Below are 20,296 nucleotides of genomic sequence, written 5' to 3'. Positions count from 1 at the left end.
ATTAACTCCTCTTGCTCTCATAGGACACCTACTTCTGCAGCCCTAAAAAGACTTATATTGATCTCTAATGCTTAGGGATAGGGATGAGAGCTAATCCCGAGGGAAGATTACCTCATATCTGCATACTGCAGGGTTTTTCTCTAGGGAATATCTGGTATTGACCTCTGTCAGGGGCAGGAGAATAGGCTAGGTGAGCCTTGTGTCTGATCCAGTCTGGCAATTCCTATGAAAGCTGCTTTGGTGCAATTTCCCTTAGTGCAGCATCAGAAACCTTTTCAAGCCCATAGATGGGATGCAGGCTCCGTATAAAGACTAGTTTAATCACTTTACTGTCTGTTTTATGCACTAAGGTGAAAGCTTTGAAAGGGGCTAGTGATTCTCAGGGTTTCAACGCTTGAGTGTCCAACTTGGCACACTTTACAGGATTATCTGAGGCTGGGCAGTGACCACTACCTGAAAATCACGCCCCTTTATAGCGTGTCAAGTTTGGGCATTCAAAATCACTAGACACTGGAAAATTCTGGCCTAACATAAAGTAGAGCTGATCTATTACATTAGTGACTGCTTTGTCTAGTCCCCAAGAGGAAATAAATCCTGAAACATCATATCCTTCCACCTAAAGGTGTGCAAAATATTTACAGTGAAAGTTTAAATTGAGTGGCGAGGGTGGGGGCTCCATTTATTTACAAACTAAAAAAATTGACTTGTTTCACTGAAAAATCCACTATGTTTCAAGAAGTTTTCTCTTGAACCCGGGCTCCTTTTGCAATGTGAATGAACTCATTTCTGAAAGAAAACGCACCCCTCCAGAGCAAAAGGTAGCTTCAAAATTCAAACCTTCCCAAATTTCTGATTAAAAACCAACAAAAAATTGAAAATTCTGTGAAACTGTGTGTGAAAATAGTCATCAGTCTGTTTCAAATCTGAGTGATATAAATTTTAAAAAATATAAAAAGTCTCCAATTCCACCCTTTCTGCTTTCTCCAATAAGAGCTTTTTCCTTCTTTCAGAAAGGACCCCTTGCTCTCCCCAGCATCCGCAGGAAAATATCCTGCCTTCTTCCTGTTGCAGGACATGCTTTATCCTCTGCGAGCACCCTCCATCACCCCAACTTTTAAGAGAGAAAGTCTTGTTTCCCACCCCTTCTCTCGAGACCCTCAGATGTAACACATGCCTTTTCAAGCACCACACTCATTTAGTGCAGAAATAAATGGCTTGACATCCACCCAGCATGCCGTACAGAACAACTACAGCTCCCATGATGCAGTAGGCGTATGATGCATCCTCTCTCTCTACGCAAATACAGCCTCACATGATTTCCTGGCTGCCGAAGCCCAGAGTCAGCCCCTCATGAAATTTCCCTGAGGAAATAGAGGTGGATCCTACTTTGGGGATGCTGGGCTTGCAGATAACCTCCTCTGACAGCAGAGACTCCAGGACTGCGGAACACTGACTCGAGAGAGGCTTCAGCAGTTTAGGCATCTTTTCCCAGTACTCCTTGCAGTCCCTATCCTTTATGTTATGTCTGTTCCCTGTATTCCTTTACCCACACTGCACTCTCCCTAGGCATAATTTCCCCCCTTTCTCTCTCCTTGAAATCTTTTGATTTGTTTGTAGCTTTCCCTCTGACCAATTCTCTTGCTACTAGATTTTGTTTTGTGCCGTCTGCTACTTCAGTCCTTTTTGCTCCACCCAGGGTTGTGCAGACTCCCCTGTAGCTGTGACTGACTGGATAAGCAGTGCTATACTTAAAGTGGCAGGGCCAATGTACAGCATTATGGTCGAAGTGCACACATGCGCACAGAGATCCTAGGAGACTGATATGGCCGGCCTCTCTAAGCCTTTTGGCTTTGCTTCTGTGGATGCTCTAACAATTAGCCCTTTATTATTAGCACTGGACTCCTACTGATTGCTAAGAGTGGAACTGGGACAGGAATAATTCATTTGCAGCAGCTGGATTACAGTCATGTATCCCTGAGAGAGCAGGCCATAAAGGCTGTGTGTGTATCTAAGAATGGACATGTGCATTTTGTCTGTACAGCCAACTGTGCTTGCATGGAATGCATAGAGCATATGACATTTGAGACTGGCGAAGGAGCTGGGGAGGGACAGGGGATGGGGCATTTTGGGTGTTGTTTGTAACTCCTGTTAAAGTCAGCATGGGCTAAATGACTAAAATTGAGCTGAATACTTTGAAAATTTACCCTACTCCTCTCTTAGCGATGGATGACCCTTAGAGCATTTGGAGGTTCAATTTAGTTAAGCACTCAGACGACGGGGAGCCTGATTCTGATATCTTGGTGGGGTAAATCAGGAGTATCTCCATTGACATCACTGGGGTGAGGTCAGAAGGAAGCTCTGGATCCTTCCCAGAAGTTTCTCTGATCCTCTTATATCTGCAAAACTGGGCTTCTGATTTCATGCAGCCCAGTCTACACCTAAAACTTAGATCAACCTACCTACGTCACTCAGAACTATGAAAAAATGTCGCACTCTGAACACTGTAATTAGGTCGACCTAACCCCCGGTGTAGATGCGGCTAGGTCAATTGAAGGATTGTTCTGTTGAACTAGCTACCACTCTCAGAGAAGTGCATTATCTACAGTGACAGGAGTGCCTCTTCCGTCAGGATAAGACGTATCTATGCCTGCACCTGTGCCTCTGTAGTGTAGAATACCCTAAGAGTGGGCTTCGTTGGGGGATGTTCACCACTTGCTGTTTCCAGTTGCCTCTATTGTGTGGTCTTAACTCATCTGCCACCACTCCCAGTTGCTTCAGAAATGAACCCAAAATGTTAACACAGCTCCTTTTGGAAATTCAAAAGCCAGGCTGGGTTGGAATTCTGGATCACAGTTTGCTGGGGCTCCTTCCTGTTTTTGTTCAGGGCGTGTGTACCTGCTGCTTGTGTGTTTGAGTGTACCCTGGTTGCTCTGTGTTGTTTTCATTATCTATACTAAGCCGCAGTCAAGGGTGAGGACCATAGTTGCCAACTTTCATGTGGTAAATAAGCACCCCGATTTTCACAATAAGCCAAAAATCAAGCTAATCCCATTTCAAAACAAGGCCAAAACAAGCCAATCCCTAAGAACCCCAACACTCTATGTGACTAGATCCCCCCGGTGTGAGTCTGGGACTGTGGTGGGCCCACTGTGCACCCCTGACTCTCTCCCCTGCTTCCCCCTTGTCCCTGCCTGCTGGGAGCCAATAAAAAAAAAAAAAAAGAAGCAACAAGCTACAAACCAAACAAGTAGCAAACTACAATCCAAAAACTAGTCAACAAGCAACTCACAAGCCAATTAAGCCAAAAACAAGCCCAATTTCTGAGTTTTTTCCACGGGTTTGGCATGTCTGGTCAGGACCCCATTATGCTAGGCATTGTAAAGACAGGTGACAGAAAGGACAGTCCTATCCCCAAAGAGCTTTTGCAGCTAAACATTTTTAAAAGTTTTTTGGGGAGGCGGTGGAAGGAGGAGGAGATGAGAAAGTATGAGGATGCATTAGACCGGCAGCCGTGCTGAGGAGGCATCAACATGCCAGTAACAAAAAGTGGTGTTGTAGGGACCACGTGTTCCCTTTGGAGCTTGTGATTGAGGATGACTCTGTGTGTGTGTGTGTGTGTGTGTGTGTGTTTTATTATGTATCCAGATACAGCCACTGAGAACATGCTGTAGAGAATAGTTCTGAATTACCAGGAGAATGGACAACATGACCTGTGTACACATGTGCATCCATGTTTAGCAGGGTAGGTGCACTGTGAGACATGCACAGCCACATGCTGTAGAGGAAAAAAAAACACACTCCTTGAGGTGCATGAGCACAATACTATGCACAGATGCGTGTACTTTCTTGTGCACCGGCCAGGGGTGCGATGACGTTTCTGAATGTTGCGTGTGTGTATCCTGCCCATTGACGGCATTATGTGGTTATGGGTTGGTATCTAAATATCAGTGTCTGTCTGCAGGCCCCCAGGCACTGACAACTGTGTGTATGGTGTGTGGGTGGATTCATGCTGCATATTGGTGAACCCAGCATGGGGGTGTACTCAGACTCTCTGATATATTTTAGTGTCTGGTTGTGTGTGTATATACTGCATGATGGTATGTGTGTTCTGTAGATTGTATATCAGTGTCCTATAGTCTGTGTGTACTGTGCAGTCGTGTTTATGTGAGGGCATTGTAGATTGTTTACCAGTGTCCCCTGGTCTGGATGTACTATACAGTGGTGCCCTGTGTATGTGTGTACATTGTGTGCTGTATTATCTGTGTGTGTGTGAGAGAGCGCGAGAGAGTGAGAACACCTTCAGACAGTGATGTTTCTAGCCCTTGGCAACTTAAATTGGCCTGATTCTGCAGCACTTTTCCCTAACCCTCTGCTAGGATTGCTTGTGTTTGCCTGGTTTACCAGGGTTAGTGCATTCATAGATTCATAGATATTAAGGTCAGAAGGGACCATTATGATCATCTAGTCTGACCTCCTGCACGATGCAGGCCACAGAATCCAGCCAGTTGTATGCATCCCTTCCTGGGCTGGTCAGCTAATACAATCCAGATTGATTTACTGTAGTAAAGTAGGCCAAAAAGGAAAACTGCAGTAACTGTGAACGGAGAAGCTGTCCCTGCTGGGCAGGAAACCTCGAATGATGAATGGGGCTGTATGAAGTCATCCTGCTCCTCCAATCAGATGGCCTGTCTCAGAAAGGCAGGGGCCTCTGCAGATACAGCTGCCTTTCAACACTCGAGCTGTTGTGCCAAATTTACCTTACAGAATGATTTTTCAGTGTCAGAGCCATGTATATGAACCAAAGAGTTCCCAGTTTAGGCCCCAAAATTTTCTGAGTATCATTGTGAGGTGAGTGTTTTCAGTGGAGTATCACACTTTCTTCCTACACCTGATCTCTCTTTAAGAACATCTCAGGTTTATCCCTACACCTACATCTATCTCCGCTGCACCTGTCTTGCTTTCCCCCCTGCCTTCTTACCATTAAAGCTGCCTCCTTCCTCCCTGCATTCCTCCTAGTTAGCACCCATTAGATCCCACTCCTGTACCCGTGTACTGTCCAGCATCCTTCTGCTTTTCTCCTCCCTCCACATTTCTCTGGTACCCAGTGGGACATTCCTGATGTTACTTTCCCTTCCCATAGAACGAGAGAGGGGAAGCAGCATGTTGTCCTGTCCAGGAGGAAGGCAATTTGCTTATGTGCTCCCTGAAGAAGCTCAGAATGCAGAGGAAGATGGGAGGCTGCTCTCTTCCTCAGCAGCATGCTTGACCTTTGGATGGCATGGGGGTAGCAGGCAAATGAATCACATCTCCTGCTGAAACAGCTTGCCCAACTCCAGCCAAGAGTCTAAATCAGAATCTTGTCAGGGGAGCTTACAGGGGCAGAGGAGTCAGCCTCTGGGGTGGCTTTCTCCTTATCCTCCCGTCTGGGGGCAGCTGGGTAGGCCTGGGGCTTGTTCTTGACTAACTTTCTTTTTATTCTCATCTGCCTGTCAAATTGTTCATCTCTTCCTCCTCATCTTTGACTTTCCCTTTCTCCCCCTCCCCCCTTCCCTGGATGGTCTTGTTTACTGATAGGCCAAGCAGAAAACATGGAGGCGTCTGATATGGTGACAGGAAAGGTAGGATGGAAATGCTGCCGGCCTCCTTGTGTGTAAGTGGCTTCGCTTGGCAACTTCTTCCTTTTTTCACTCATCCTTTTACTTTCTCCCTTCCCCACCCTGATGCTCCGGGTGCTGCCTTAGCGCCAGGGGACGTTAGGGATAGGAGCCAAGTCTCACAAATAAGTTCCTTTCCAAGCTTTACACCTTTAACCTTTACATGCTACTTTCCTTTGAGGTCTGATGTAACGTCTTCTTGCTTTAAAGAGTTTATGCTGTCGTCCATTATGGGGATTTTTGAGGGGGAGGGAAGAGCTAAGCAATTCTTGGTCTCTTGCCCTTTGTTGCCTTTGCCCCTCACAGAAAGGGCAGAGATTAGCTGGGACAGCTTGGAGGCTGGATAAGGCAGCTTGGCGGTAGTATATCAAGAGAGATGCAAGCAGGGGTTCTCACAACAACGTTTTTGGTGGCCTCAGAGAGCAGCCACTACCTGGTCGCCGCTCTGACAATTTTTCCTAAAATAGTTAGTTAACTTTAGGAAAAAGAAATAAATATGCACATATCCATGTCCAAATCACAGGAATTTATTTACGTAGGGTTTTTGGTTTTGGGTTTTGTTTTTTTTGCAGACTCAATAATAATAATAATAATAACAACGTACAGTTGTCTCTTTACTGGACCTGAACAGAATAGAAAAACATATAAGATGCTGTGCATGTTCTTGTCTTTTTGTTGTTGTTTCTTTTGCTTTTTTGGTTGTGGGGTTTTTTTAGATTTGCTAGCAAGTAAGTCTGCTTCTGTGAAAAGTGATATTTGTATGATTCTTAATATCAGTTTTCACAGTAGCAGACTCACTAGCTAGCGGGGAAGCAGTGAAAAGCGATATTAACAAACACACAAATACAACTTTTCACAGCGGACTTACTCAGCCCTGGCAAGCCAAGACACAAATTAAGCCTTGGATGTGGAGGTAGGTAGGGAGGCAATGGAGGCCAGAAGTGATGGGGTGGATGGGTGAGAGGCTGGGGGGCAGTAGTGGGGACCAGGGGCAATAAGGGTGTGTGTGAGCCCCAAGCCCAGTGACCGGAGCCCGAAAGCCAAAGCCCCGAGCTCAAAGCCCCATGGTCAGAGCCCAGGGCCAGAGCCTGCCACCCCAGGCCAAAAGCCTGAGCCCCAGCGCCCCTGGGAAGGTGGGAAACTCACACTGGTTGTCTGCTTCTCTGGCGTTTGTGGCTCAGGAAAGTGCAGGGCCCAACCTCTCCTTGCAGCCCCACGGGAGGGGCTGCTGCTTTGTCCCCATCCCCCCAACCACCACCCGGAAAAAGAAACGCCCCTGGTGGCCACAAGCAGCCACGGTGGCTGCATTTGAGAAATGCTGCTCCGGAGTGTGCCTTAGAGGTTGGATTCCTAGGCTCGGGAAACTGGATTGCAGATCAGAAATGGCTCTCAGCAATTTATTGTTACAAGGAGATGGGGAAGGGAAGTGAGCTAGTGAGCTGAGGTTTTAGATGCACTCGCTCATTTGTACAAGGTTCCTGCATCCCCCCGGGAACACTGCTTGTAGTCTTTGCTCGTGCCAGTTTGTAAGTTCAGCTTTCCCAAGGGTTGGAAAGATTGGACAGTGGCGTCACACTACAGGAATGCAGCCGAATAGACCAGGGCGGGTTTGTGGGGGGAGAAATGGGCCCGGAAGTGTGTGCCGTGAACTGTGTCAGCAATGTTCAGAGAGGGGGATTTGCATACACATCTGGGCATGGCACTGTTAGTATCTCAGTGCCAATGCCCACAGCAGCAGCTGTGTTAAGGCATGGGTCTGCCACTATTGTGACTTGATTAGACAGTAGAGTAGGACTGAAATATGGTGATCATATCTGCAGCCCTATCGCTTTGTGCTTAGGGTTGCCAGGCACCTGGTTTTCAAGTGGAATGCCCTGTCGAAAAGGGACCCTGGCTCTGTGCGGCTCCCGGAAGCAGCTGCCAGGTCACTGTGGCCCCGAGGTGCATGGACGTCCAGGGAGGCTCCGTGCACTGCCCTCACCCTCCCCACAGCCTAACCCCCTGCCCCAGCCCTCTCCTGCACCCCAAATCCCTCATCCCCAGCCCCACCCCAGAGCCCACACCCCCAGCCGGAGCCTCCCCCCCCCCCCGCACCCCAACCCCGTGCCCCAGCCTGGAGTCTCCTCCTGCACCCCAGAGCCCTCACTCCCCTCCCGAGCCCTCACCCCTTGCCCCAGCCTGGTGAAAATGAGTGAGGGTGGGGGAGAGCGAGCAATTGAGGGAGGGGGGATGGAGCGTGCGGCAGGTGGGGCCTTGGAGAAGGGGCAGAGCAGGGGTGTTCGATTTTGTGGAATTAGAAAGTTGGCAACCCATATTGTGATGTGATCTCAGCAGCTCCTGGAAGCTAAGCATGGTTGGGATGTGTCATAGTTTAGATGGGAAAGACCAGGTGCTGCAGGAAGTGATATTAGTGATTACGAAGCTGAACGTCTTCCCTTTGAAGTAGTATTGAACCAGATACCCAAGCATTGTGCTAGGGTGTGCTGTGTTGCTGGAAATACTATACTTAATGAAATATATATCTGAGGCCCTGAGCATTGATAGTTGTTGAGGAACCCATGATGCGTTTCCTAAGAGGAAGGGTGTAACCCCTTTGCCTTTACCAAATTTCCAACTGAATAAATATTTCCCTTGACTAAGTTCCCTCTTTCAGATGAATTTTAGTATTCTTCACTACCTTTCTTTAAATGGCTGTGAAGTGTTGTTTTGTGCTGTTGAACAGCTACAGTGTTTTACCCCAGAGGTGGCTGCATTTCACTGCAGTTCCTGTGTTTGTAGAATGTTCGTAAATTCTGTGATGTTCTTCTGGATGGAAGATGCTATATACGTGTAAGATTGCCCGTATTACTGTATTTCCTTCACGGTTGTCTGTCATCCCTCACCCTCATTTACCTCCAGCTTACACAGAAGTGATATTGTCTACCTGTATTATCTGAAAAATAATTGCCATCAAGAATGCTGGAGGCTAGGGACTGTGGGCCAGTCCCTGAATCAAGTGACACTGGTGTAAATGTGGAGTAGCCCTACTGACCACAACTACAGCTGGTCAGACATTTTTGAATGAAAACTTGCTTAATTGAAAAAATGGCCTTTTTTCAAAAACAACTGTAAGAATTGTGGAAAAAAAAGTTGTGTGTATGACATTTTTATCAAAAACATTATTGAAACCACTATTGTAATGCTTATTGGGGTTGTTTTTTATTTACTGAAAACCTGGTAACATTTTTGTGAACGTTTATAAAAAAGTGAAAAACAGCTCAGTTTCAAACCCTGCAGAACAGAAACAACTTATGCATGGTGGTGGGTTTTTTTTTTAACCAGTACAAACTTGGGTGCAGATACTCTGGACTTACATTGGTGTAATTAACATCAGAGCTTATTCCAATGCTGTTTATATTAAAGTACTAAAGCTCAGGTAATGTTAAGCTTTGTGATCTAGTATATGTCCTTGTATCCCCTGGTTTAGCTCTCTGTCCCATATTATGCCTTGTTTGAAGCCTTCAGAGCCCTGATACTTACATTCTCTCAGCCCCTATGGCTACATCTACACTGTGTTTTAAAACCTGCGGCAGCAAGTCTCAGACCCTGAGTCTACAGACTTGGGTTCGTGCTCCGGTGCTAAAACCAGCAATGTAGACATTGTGGCTCAGGATGGAGCTTGGACTTTGAAGCCCAGGCTTGGGGGCATCTATACTGCTGTTTATAGTGCTGTAGCATGAGCCCACGTCATAGACCTGGGCTCTGAGTGCTGTGGGTTTTAAAATGCAGTGTAGCTGTACCTTTGAATTCCTCTAGAGTAGAGTCCATCTGCTTAGATCTGGGAGAACAGAGAATTGCTGGGAAAAAGGCTAGGTTATTGTCCTTTCCTAAACACGGAGATCGCCAATGGGATGTAACAACAGGATATTAATGTCTACCACCGTTACTTTCCATTGTATTTGTGCTTTTGTCTCCTCTTTGCTGCTTATGGTGTCTCAAGAATTGATATTCCCCTGATGTACCACAAAGCAACCCTAAATTCACTGCTTCATATCCTCATAGATTTGGAGCCTCCGTGTTTTGGCCGGTGCTCCTGGGCCAAGGTTAATGCCATGCATCCCGATTTTGAAGCTTGTGGGATTCTCACTGGAGTCTCCTGAGAATTGTTTTGGGCTGGAGCACACATTAGCACTCAGTGATTGTTTCGCCATGTGATGCTATTGCCTTGTGACATGATTGGAGGTTTTTTGAAGACGAGGTTTGACAAATACCTGTCAGGGATGCTTTAGGAGACTCTAGGTCTCTTTGGTCCTACCTCAATGCAGGCGGCTGGACTAGATGACCCCTGGAGATCCCTTCTAGCCCTATCTTTCTATGATTCTATGATGGTGGCTTATGGTGACCTCACGACATTTGTAGAATCATAGAAATGTAGGGCTAAACCTTGAGAGATCATCTAGTCCAGCCCCCTGCGCTGAGGCAGGACCAAGTCAACCTTGACGATCCCTGACAGGTGTTTGTTCAACCAATTCTTAAAAACCTCCAGTGATGGGGATTTCATAACCTCCCTTGGTAGCCTATTCCAGAGGTGAACTACCCTTACAGTTCGTTAGAAACATTTTCCTAATATCTAACCTAAATCTCCATTGCTGCAGTAATTGCCCATTACTACTTGTCCTCCCTTAAGTGGACCTGGAGAACAGTTGATCACTGTCCTGTTTATAGCAGCTCTTAACATATCTGAAAACTTTTATCAGCCCCCCTCCCTCCGCCAGTCTTTCTTTCTCAGGATTAAACATGCCCAGTTTTTTGAACCTTTCCTCACAGGTCAGGTTTTCTAAACCTTTTATCATTTTTGTTGCTCTCTTCTGGACTCCCTCCAGTTTATCCACATCTTTCTTAAACAGTGGTGCCCAGAATTGGACACAGTACTCCAGCAAAGGCCTCATCAGTGTGACAGTTACCTACCATGCCTTACATATGACACTCCTGCTAATAAACCCTAGAATTATATTAGCTGTTTTTGCAACTGCATCACATTATTGACTCATATTCAATTTGTGATTCGCTATAACCCCCAGATCATTTTCAGCAGTACTACCACTTAGCCAGTTATTCTCCATTTTGAAGTTGTGCATTTGATTTTTCCTTCCTAAGTGAAGTACTTTGCAATGCTCTTTATTGCACTTCATCTTGTTGATTTCAGACCATTTCTCCAATTTGTCAAGGTCGTTTTGAATTCTAAGCCTGTCCTCCAAGTGCTTGCAACCCCTCACAGCTTGCTGTCATCTGCTGATTTTGTAAGCGTACTCTCCACTCCTTTATCCAATCATTAAAGAAAATATTGAACCGTTCCAGACCCAGGACTGACCCCAATGGGACCCCACTAGATACGCCCTCCAAGTTTGACTGTGAACCATTGATAGCTACTCTTTGAATACAGTCTTTCAACCAGTTGTGCACTTATAGTAATTTCATCTAGACCACATTCCCCTCATTTGCTTATGAGAATGTCATGTGGGACTGTGTCAAAAGCCTAATTAAAATCAAGATATATAATGTCTACCGCTTCCCCCATATTCACTAGGCCAGTAACCCTCTCAAAGAAGGACTTCTTAGCATTTTGTTCAGTACAACGGGTTTTGTCATGCTGTAAGTGGCAGCCGTTCTTAATCTGTCCCTGCTTTTGAATGAGAGCAAGGGGGAAAAATAGTTTATCCAGCAGAGAGCAAAGAAAACCAGCCCCACTGTGAGATGAGGATGCCCAGCCAGGACACAGTGGGTGGGGATAGAATCAAATCCCAGCTAAAAGAGACCAGTGATAACAGAGAGCCCAAGCCTGAGAGCTGCCTTTTTGTCCCTGAAACTGCAAAGTTCTCATTCTCTGTGCTGCAAATATTCAGTGGGAATATCCTGGAAGAAGCTCGGGGAGGAGGAGTTAATTAAACACCTGATACACTTGTTCCATCTGGCAGGAGATGTGTTTTCCTCTGTTATGCACTGTAATTAGAATGATGAATGACGCCAGAAAAGATGCCCATTTACTGTATCTCAGTGCGGTGGATTAGAGATTGTTTATTTCCTTGCCTTTTATTAGCCAGCAGCTGCTCAGACTGGGATTGTAGGGGGCTGACTAATACAGTGTGTGTCAGGGATTTGAATTGAACCTAAACTTTGAATTGAACCAAGGAGTGGAAAAAATGCAGTTAAAATATATTTGTTAAAAATTTATTATTTTATCGAAGCAGATCCAACCATAATAGAAAGTAAAGTTATTTTCAAAGGGATTTTAATTTCCGTGGTGACTTCTGCACTGATGACTTCCATCCAGGATTGGAAGGGTAAGTGCTGAGAAGCTGCAAGGAGAGGTTTATGTCTTGGAACCTAACCATAAGTGCAATGTTGAAGAGATGCTGGGCCTATTTCATCTTTGCCTCTCATTTTGTTACAGACATTTACACCTGTGCAAAATGAATGTAAATCACTACCCAATCTGAAAGGTTGCATTTTGCAATCGCTTCGCAAGAATGAATTAGCTTCTCTGTACTTGCAAGCACTCCAGCCTCGTTTTGCAGACTGAGGAGGACTTGATTGTTTGTACATGAGGGTTCGGAAAAGCATCCAGATTTCTCTGAGTGGCTTCTACCAGTCAGAACTTGCAATCCTTTCTAAGGTTTGGAAAAGTTATGCAGGGTTTTTGCTGCTTTTTTTTTTTTTTTTTTTTTTAAAACGTTCGTATGTGGCTTCAGTTCCCAATTCTGGTTGGGAGGAAAAGCACCAAAATTCAATGAGAGAGATTGCATTCATGGGATTTCCATTGGACCAGAAGCTCTCATCAATGAATTTATCCTCATAGCACCGAGTGAGGGAGGGGGAATTATGGATCTCCGTGTTGCAGATGGGGAACTGAGGCACATAGAGATTAAGTGATTTGCCCAGTGTCACACAGGAAGTCTGTGGCAGAGCCAGGAACTGAATCCAGATATCCTGGGTTCCAGTCCTGCATCTAAATCACAAAACTATCCTTCATTCCCATTTGCTCGTTTCATGGGGCAGATGTTCAGGGTACAGTAGGTGGATAATCTCATTGGACTCCACCTTGCATTAAATGTACTGAGTATTTGGAGTCTCCTGGTTCCTATCTCCATGGAGGCAGTTGCAATTGCTGTCCCTCGTCCACACTTTTATGTTGCCAGGTTCAATATTTAATACCACTTCCTTTCTTCTGGTGTGTGCCTGGGCACAGGGGGAGCGGAGAGGAGAGGAGAGGACTCACCCTTTCTGCATTAGCTGACATGGATGGGCAAGGCAGTGGAAGCTAAGATTGTAACGAACAGTGACAGCAGGGATCACCTGATCATGATCCACCGCAGCTGATTGGCCATCTGCAGCCCCCTCACCCAGGCTCCCTTCAAGGATGCCAGAATGCAAATCCCAGCCGAATTCTCACTGAGGGGCAGTCGGTTCTGCCAGAGTTTGGTGCTTATACTTCCCCCTCAGCCTTTCTCGCTCCTGATAATTTCCTGACCTCCAACGTGTTCTTATAAAACAGCACATGGCTGCTTGCTCAGTCTCCCCCTGCCTGAGCTATGATTTCCAAACTTGTGACTCTGCAGCACTGGTCTGTCCCAGATTCACCAGACTTGCAGATCTCCTGACCCATTTTACAGCATTGCAGTTTGCCTCTCTCCATAACTACTTGCAGGCCACAGGTTCAAAGCATCCCAGGGAGAGTGAAGCAGTTTAGAAACTGAGATGCGCTCAAGCTGTGGGCCTAATGAGCAGGGGGAGAGGGGTTGTTGGATCTGAGGTTGTGCAGGGTGGGAATGATGATTTCCTCACTCTTTACTGGTTTCAGAGTAGCAGCCGTGTTAGTCTGTATTCACAAAAAGAAAAGGAGTACTTGTGGCACCTTAGAGACTAACCAATTTATTTGAGCATAAGCTTTCGTGAGCTACAGCTCACTTCATCGGATGCATAAAGATGAAGTGAGCTGTAGCTCACGAAAGCTTATGCTCAAATAAATTGGTTAGTCTATAAGGTGCCACAAGTACTCCTTTTCTTTTCACTCTTTACTGTTTGCAGTGATATGAGGAAGTACGCTTTGAGAAACCATAGTACTCAATTAATGAAGCTGTTTGCTAACCATGAGATTCATTCCAGAACCAAACTCCTTCAAAGTTCGGGGATATTTGGATTAAAGGGATCACAGGTCCATCCCTGCTCAGTATTGGATCTGACCCTACAGGGTGTTGTGTCCCCATAGCTCCCACTAAAGTCAATGGGCGCTTAGGCTGCTCAGCATTGTACAGTATCAGGCCCTGTATTAGTTGCTTTAATCAAAAGCAGGTACCAAAATGTTTCGGCATTGGTTGATGTGACAGATGATTCAGAGAGAGCGAATCTTCTGTCACAGATATTGGCAAAGTGAGCACTGAACTGACCTTTCCCCTCTGCTTCAAGCAACCTTTTTTTGTGGTTTGAAATTGTTTCCTGGCAATCGTTATTCATTTCCTCCTACCTATGGCTTCTGTCTGGGCATGAAATGACCAAAACCATGCAAGAGAGACTCTAAGCCTGACTTGAAATGGGGAACTTCTTGTTCTCATGATTTTGTTAGACCCAAAAGGACAGTTGAGAAAAGATTTGGGTAAGATGCCCAATTTCTTTGTGCTCAGCTGAACAGATATGAAACTCTGAGGTTTAGTCTTCCCTTAATTTAAAGGAGATTAAGGCTTCCAATACTAGCCACTTCCCCATAAAGGATATCAAATTAGTTCAATCATTGTTTTCTTCCAGTAACATTTCGCTAATGTTCTCTAAGGTAGTTAGGGACACTTCTTCCATGGAGGGCTTTGAACATTAGCACTGAGACCTTGAACTGCCCTTTTTCAGTGGGGAGCAAGAGGAATACTACGGTGAGGTTTCCACAGGTAAAACTTGTGTTGCTAAGTAGTTGGGTGGTTGTGTTTTCCACAAGTTTTCAGGATGTGAGGCTTCCTTCCTAGATATGAGTTGCAAGCACAGAAGTCACAAATATGCGGGCTACCATGGCTATGCTAGTGTCTCCATGGATCTGTCTATGCTGCAGCTGGGAGAGAATCTCCCAGTCAGGATGGACAGCCTCTCTGAAAGGTGGTACCTAGGTTGACAAAAGAATTCTTCTATGGACTTCGCTGCATCTATGGTTTGAGTTAGGTTGACCTAACTACATGGCACAGGGTGTGAAATTTTTCACAGCCCTAAGCAATGGAGGTAGGGGTGGGCAGTCTAACTTTTAGGTGTAGACCTGGCTTCAGGGTATTGCAGGAACTGCTGATGGTGATTCAGTAGTTAGCAATCTTTCCTTTGAGTCAGGACTGAGCCAGGACACAAGGCTGGTGGTAGGGGGAGCAGTGTGGCAGGAAGTGCTGATCTATTGGTGGGATGTAGAGCCCAAGTCCTGACTGATGGAGGTCAGATTAGGATGAGTGGAAGGGAAGAAGGAACCCGGCATGCTTTTTGTTAGTGTTAAGGATCTTGCCTTTCATAACATTGTGGTGCTAACTCCAGTCCTGTCTCCGGTCATGACTTCCTGCCTGCCTGAAAGTTTCCCCTTCGGTTTCAGTGAGGCACACGCTCTCCTTTCACTCGCTGTTGTTGCGTCTGTGCTTTAAAACAGTTGCCAGCCCCCCTCCCCGAGGCTGCTCCATTGCAGTGGCGGGCCAGCTGACTCCGGTGGGGCGAGTTGTGGAGGGTAAAGTGCTCGGTGGAGATGGCGCTGAACCAACCCCCCCCGCCCCAGGTCGGAGCACTCCGAGGTGGCGTGGGGACTCGCTGAATCCGAATTTCCCTGACTGGCTTTTCCCTGCATCGTGGGCTAAATCAAAATCCTGGAGCTGAACATCCTTGAACTTTTGCTGAAAGGCGCTTCTGTGTGTGTGTGTGGGGGGGCTGTCTGCGGCTCGGGCCCCACCATCTCCAGCGCTAGGGGGGTGCAGGAGAACGGGGCCATAGGGCTGCCTTAGTGGCTTTCTCACCCCCCCACCCCCGGGCTGGGCTTCTCCCCGGCGGGGCTGCGCGGAGCCGCTGGAACCCGGAGCGCCCGGGCGGCCCCGGCTCGGCTGGGCGCCCCCGCCCGGCTCCGCGGACAAGCAGCCGGCTGGGGCTTTTCGGGGGCGGCGGGGCACGGTGCTTGGCCCGGCTGCCGCGGGCATTAGGTGCCCAGACGGGGCCGGCCTCCCCCGCCCTCCGGGGGCTGCCGGGCAGGCGGCGGTGCCAGGGCATGTTTTCCAGCCCGCTGCCCTGCCGGCGCCGCACATGCTCAGCAGAGATCCTCGGCCGCCGGCGCCGGGAGCCTGGCTCAGCGGGGCGCGCAGCCGGGGCTCGGCGGGGCTGGGCGGGACGCGGCCGCTGCCCTGCCGCAGGGGCGCCGCGCATGGGACGCTGCGCTGGCCGGGGGGCCGCCTGCTGCCCCGGCTGCTCCAATATGTCCTGGGACCTCTGGCGCCGGCCGCGGGCGGACCGGGAGACGGGCACCGGGTTGTCGTGACTGTGCTAATGAAAGGGTTCAAGCTCGCCTGGTAAGCAGCGGGAAGGTGAATGGGGGGGCGGGGGACACCCTAGCAAAGGCACCCTCCTCTTCCTCCCCTCCAGCGCCCTGCGCAGCGCATCCCTGGGGCCAGGGAGCCGCCGGGGGCGGAAAGATGCGCTCCCAATAAGTTGGTGCCTGCCTCCGGTGCGAGGCTTTCTATCGCTGCGGCGTTCGCCAGGGGCATCTGCTCGGGGGAAGGCGCTGTAGGGTGCCGAGCTAAGACTGCAGCTGTAATGGAGCCAGCAGGGGCGGGGGTGGGCGAATGCAAAGGTTTCTCTCCCCAGCCCGGCCACCTCTGCATCAGGGCTGCGATGCAGTGGTCCTGTCCTGGCTCGAGGTAGGTAGAGAACGAGACCTGAATCCTGGTTCAATACGACGGTTCCTGCTGAAGTTGTTCTTTAAAGAGCTGCTCCCGGGGATGGGCTTTGCTGGCGTGTTGTGCCCCCGATGGTGTTTTGGAGTCGGGGGCCCCGAGGGACAAGCAGCTCCATGGCAGGTAGGGAGGCCCTTAACTATTGCTGCTGTTTTGCCAACGGTCCCCCCAGCAGCCTTAGAGGAAATTCTTCATTTTCAGGGTTTCATAGCTCTGCTGTAAAAGACAATGCTCTGTCGGTGGAAATTTGGCCAGGAAAGGGTCTATGTGTCCAAGTTGAATATATATAATTTAAATTCAAAGCCACTCTCCTGCTGCAAAATATACAGTAGATTGTAGATGATGGAGATGCAAAACCAAAAAAGAAAAAGTAATCAGAACTTTGTCCAATGGGGAAGGTTCCACCCTTTTTACTGCAACATGACTTTGTAATTTAAACTTAAATTGTACATGACGTTAGTTCACAGTGTGCTGGACTAACTTATTTTTAAAAATCCTTTTCCCCCTTGTGTAAAATAAGAATAAAATTGCCCTCCCCCACCATTACGGCTTGCTTCATTAATGTGTGGAAAGTGTTTTAAGATCCTTACATGGAAGGTGCATGAGAAGGGCAAAGTTATTTTTATTTAATTTGTTTCTATTGTTGTTGTTTGTCATTTGTTATATGGAGAAAAGCATTGGAACATGTAGCATCAGAAAAACATTTTGCTGTGGGACCCAGGGATGGACTAGTGCCAGACATGACTTAATATAGGTCTTTTCCATCTCTAATTTCTGTAATCCTGTGTTTATGTGCAAACACAGATATAGCTTGTGTAATATATATGTGCATATGCATATATATGATATAGTACATATAACCGGCAAATTTATTAATATCCGAGAATCCTACATGATTTTTTCTGCTTTTTGAAAAAAACTTTCACTGATGCACTGTGTTATGTGTCATTGGGCTGGGCTGGGCTGGTGAGTTGCATAATAATTTAGCAGTACCACCAAGCAAGCAAGACATGTATTATACATTCTGTGTATCTCGTAATACAGAACCCCATCATGCTAACAATACTGCACATTGGTTTTCTATAAATAGTGTAACTACACTTGACACACACTCAATAGATCATAACATGCATAAAGACTGAAATACCAGCCAGCACATTGGGCTGTAATCTTGTCAGATTTCAAAAGCTCAGTAGATTTGGGTAGGGTCAGCACTGGATGTGGGACTTCAAGAGATTACCTAGGGTCCTAGGTATTGAAAGAAGTGATGTTGGTGTTTCAGTAGGTGTCACTCTCCCTTTGAGTTAGCACTGAATCAGTGTCCCAGCATGAGGGGGCACCATGCTATTGTAGGTGATGGCTTTCTTGTGAGAGGCCTAACTCAGAATCCGAGTGCTTGTGTTCTTTAAAGATTCTCTGTCATGTTCAGAGGAATAGTGTAACAGCCCTAAGTATGCTGGCCAAATTCTAGGTTGTTCTGTATCCCCACATTTCCCCCTTTATAGTTCCAATAGGACAAGTTATTCTGTACTTCTCCCTATTAAATATGTATAAAATATCACTTTCTTCCCCAGATTGCATTTTAGTGGTGGGCAAGAGATCCCTTATAGTGTGTACAGTTTTGTAAAAATGTTTGGGATTTTCTAGGTTGTCGCTCTTTCCTCACTTATCCAACTGTAAATGTGAAATTCCTGGGCACAGAGGTATGTTAAGGATGATGTTTCAGGGCCTGTTTTCTCCTAAGCATATGTGGTGGTAGTTAATGGAATTATGTGCATGCCTCAAGAGGAGACTAAATCCAAGGCTGAAACACAGATTTCCCTTGTCCTTGGGTGTTTGTCAGGCCCACGTAGGTTATATTAATATGTACGTTTGTGTGCAACTTGCATAACAAAAGCCGTTACAGGAATGGTGTTTGCACTTGCTTATGGAAGAACTGCCGCTTTGGATTGGCAGCGTTTGAAGCTATACCATCAAGCAAGTGGCAAGCTAGTGCAACTTTCAGCCCTACCTGCCTAAAAGTCACTGTTTTCAGTTAGGTTACTGCAGATTTTCTCATGGAGCAATTTTTTGAAAGACACTTGATTTCTTTCTGCAGTAGAAAGAGTAGAAAGGGACAGACTGCTGTCAGCAGCCTTTTTTGAAGGGTAGGAAGTGGACTCACTGTCACCCACTTGTAGGACAAACCCGCTGCTTCACAGGATCATGCTATTTTATTTCAACGTCACATTCTGAGGTCATGTTACGATGTCACATTGTACCAACAAGACAGTGTGATGTCAGGTCACCGTATTGTGGGCTCTACACCCTAATGTGATGAAATGCCATCATGTCTCAACACAACATTGTCACAATGTGATACAATATAGCAGTGCCATAAATATGGCAATGCAACCTCATAAATTTGTACAAAGTGATCATATTACAATGTAGAATCACATCATCATGCACAACACCATATCTTGGTGTCATTGTGCAAGGTTGTCATATCACATCACAACCCAACAACATCTTGATGCTATCATGTCAGAAAACAGTGTAATGACATCACAGCACAGCTTCATAACATTATGGTGCAAGGTCATCATGTAACAATGCAAAATCATACTGTTGAGATGCAACAATATAAAATGGTATGTTCATGTTGTAATGCAGTATCACAATGCCATGTTGCATTATTATCATGTCACAGTGAAAGCTCATCAAGTCAATATCTAACATCACAATTTCATAGGCTATTATATTATGACATAACATCCTCATATTATAATTCATGTCGCCATGCCAAACAATATCATGATGTCATGACACACTGAATTAATTTGCATTCTGTAGAAGTGCAACATCATAAAGTGTCGTTATGGCATCATGTCATAGATCCTTAATAACACTAAGCTGCCAGCAGCCTGGTTTTACATTCCATGGAAAAGTCAGCAACTTCAGCAGCACAGTGCTCCCCTGACACCAAAGAGTTGTTGATTCAAAATGCACTGAGAGGGAGAAGCATCACCTACTGACTCTCTTTGCAGCATCCTGGGTTGGTTGCTTTTTTTTAAAAAAGCTCTCACATGCAAAAATAGAGACAGGTGGCAACTATACTAGCCTTCTTCCAATGGCATACAGAGATCAGCTGTTGGGTTTAGATCGTCCCTCCCCTTTTCCCTTTCCCATAAATGGGATGCTAGCGACAGGTGTTGGGTTTGCTTTCCTTCTTTCCCCACTCCCTTTGATTCCCTGGTTATTAGATTATTGAGTAGAATGTTTCTGGAACCTGAGGTGAAAATGAGGGCCAAAGAGTTGACCTAAAAATATAAATCTGTAATTCTCTTTACCTCATCATCTGTGTGTGAGAGCAAGAAACAAACGATGTTCGAGCGCCCTACCAGTCTGCAGAAAAAGGTTTATTTTGCAGTTGTGGGGGTGGGAAAGAGCTAGAGAACTAGGTAGAATTTTAGAATATCAAAACTAAAATTAGCTGTAGCTGTTTGATCTCAGGGAGCAGGGGGATTAACTTTAGGCAGTTTCAGTTATGTTCACTGTAAGGACACTTACTTCAGAATCTCTTTGTATTCATGCCATGCTTATGATAGCTGCCTTGTCCCTTGATTTTCATTTTGTCTCACGCACAGCCATCATTGTGTAAGATGGGGAATGATACTTAAGCAGCCCATCAGCCATATGTGACTGAAAGATCTATCCATACAACCTCTTTGAAGT

General features: G+C 46.4%; 1 protein-coding gene across 8 annotated transcripts in view; it reads left to right on the top strand.

Moving 5' to 3' along the window:
• Positions 1 to 20,296, top strand: part of GRAMD1B (GRAM domain containing 1B) — a 289,702-nt gene that overhangs the window by 186,115 nt on the left and 83,291 nt on the right. The window contains exon 1 of one of the 8 annotated variants that reach the window (XM_037882225.2): positions 16,048 to 16,195. The exons of the other annotated variants lie outside the window; for them this stretch is intronic. Coding sequence (XP_037738153.2) covers positions 16,173 to 16,195 — 23 coding nt within the window. The 5' untranslated portion in view covers positions 16,048 to 16,172. Of the gene's footprint in view, positions 1 to 16,047; positions 16,196 to 20,296 lie in introns of those variants that run through there. 8 annotated transcript variants of the gene reach the window in all.

Source organism: Chelonia mydas, chromosome 22 (genome assembly GCF_015237465.2).
Source record: "Chelonia mydas isolate rCheMyd1 chromosome 22, rCheMyd1.pri.v2, whole genome shotgun sequence".
NCBI classification, from domain to species: Eukaryota; Metazoa; Chordata; order Testudines; family Cheloniidae; genus Chelonia; species Chelonia mydas.
This window is presented reverse-complemented; position numbering and strand designations above follow the sequence as displayed.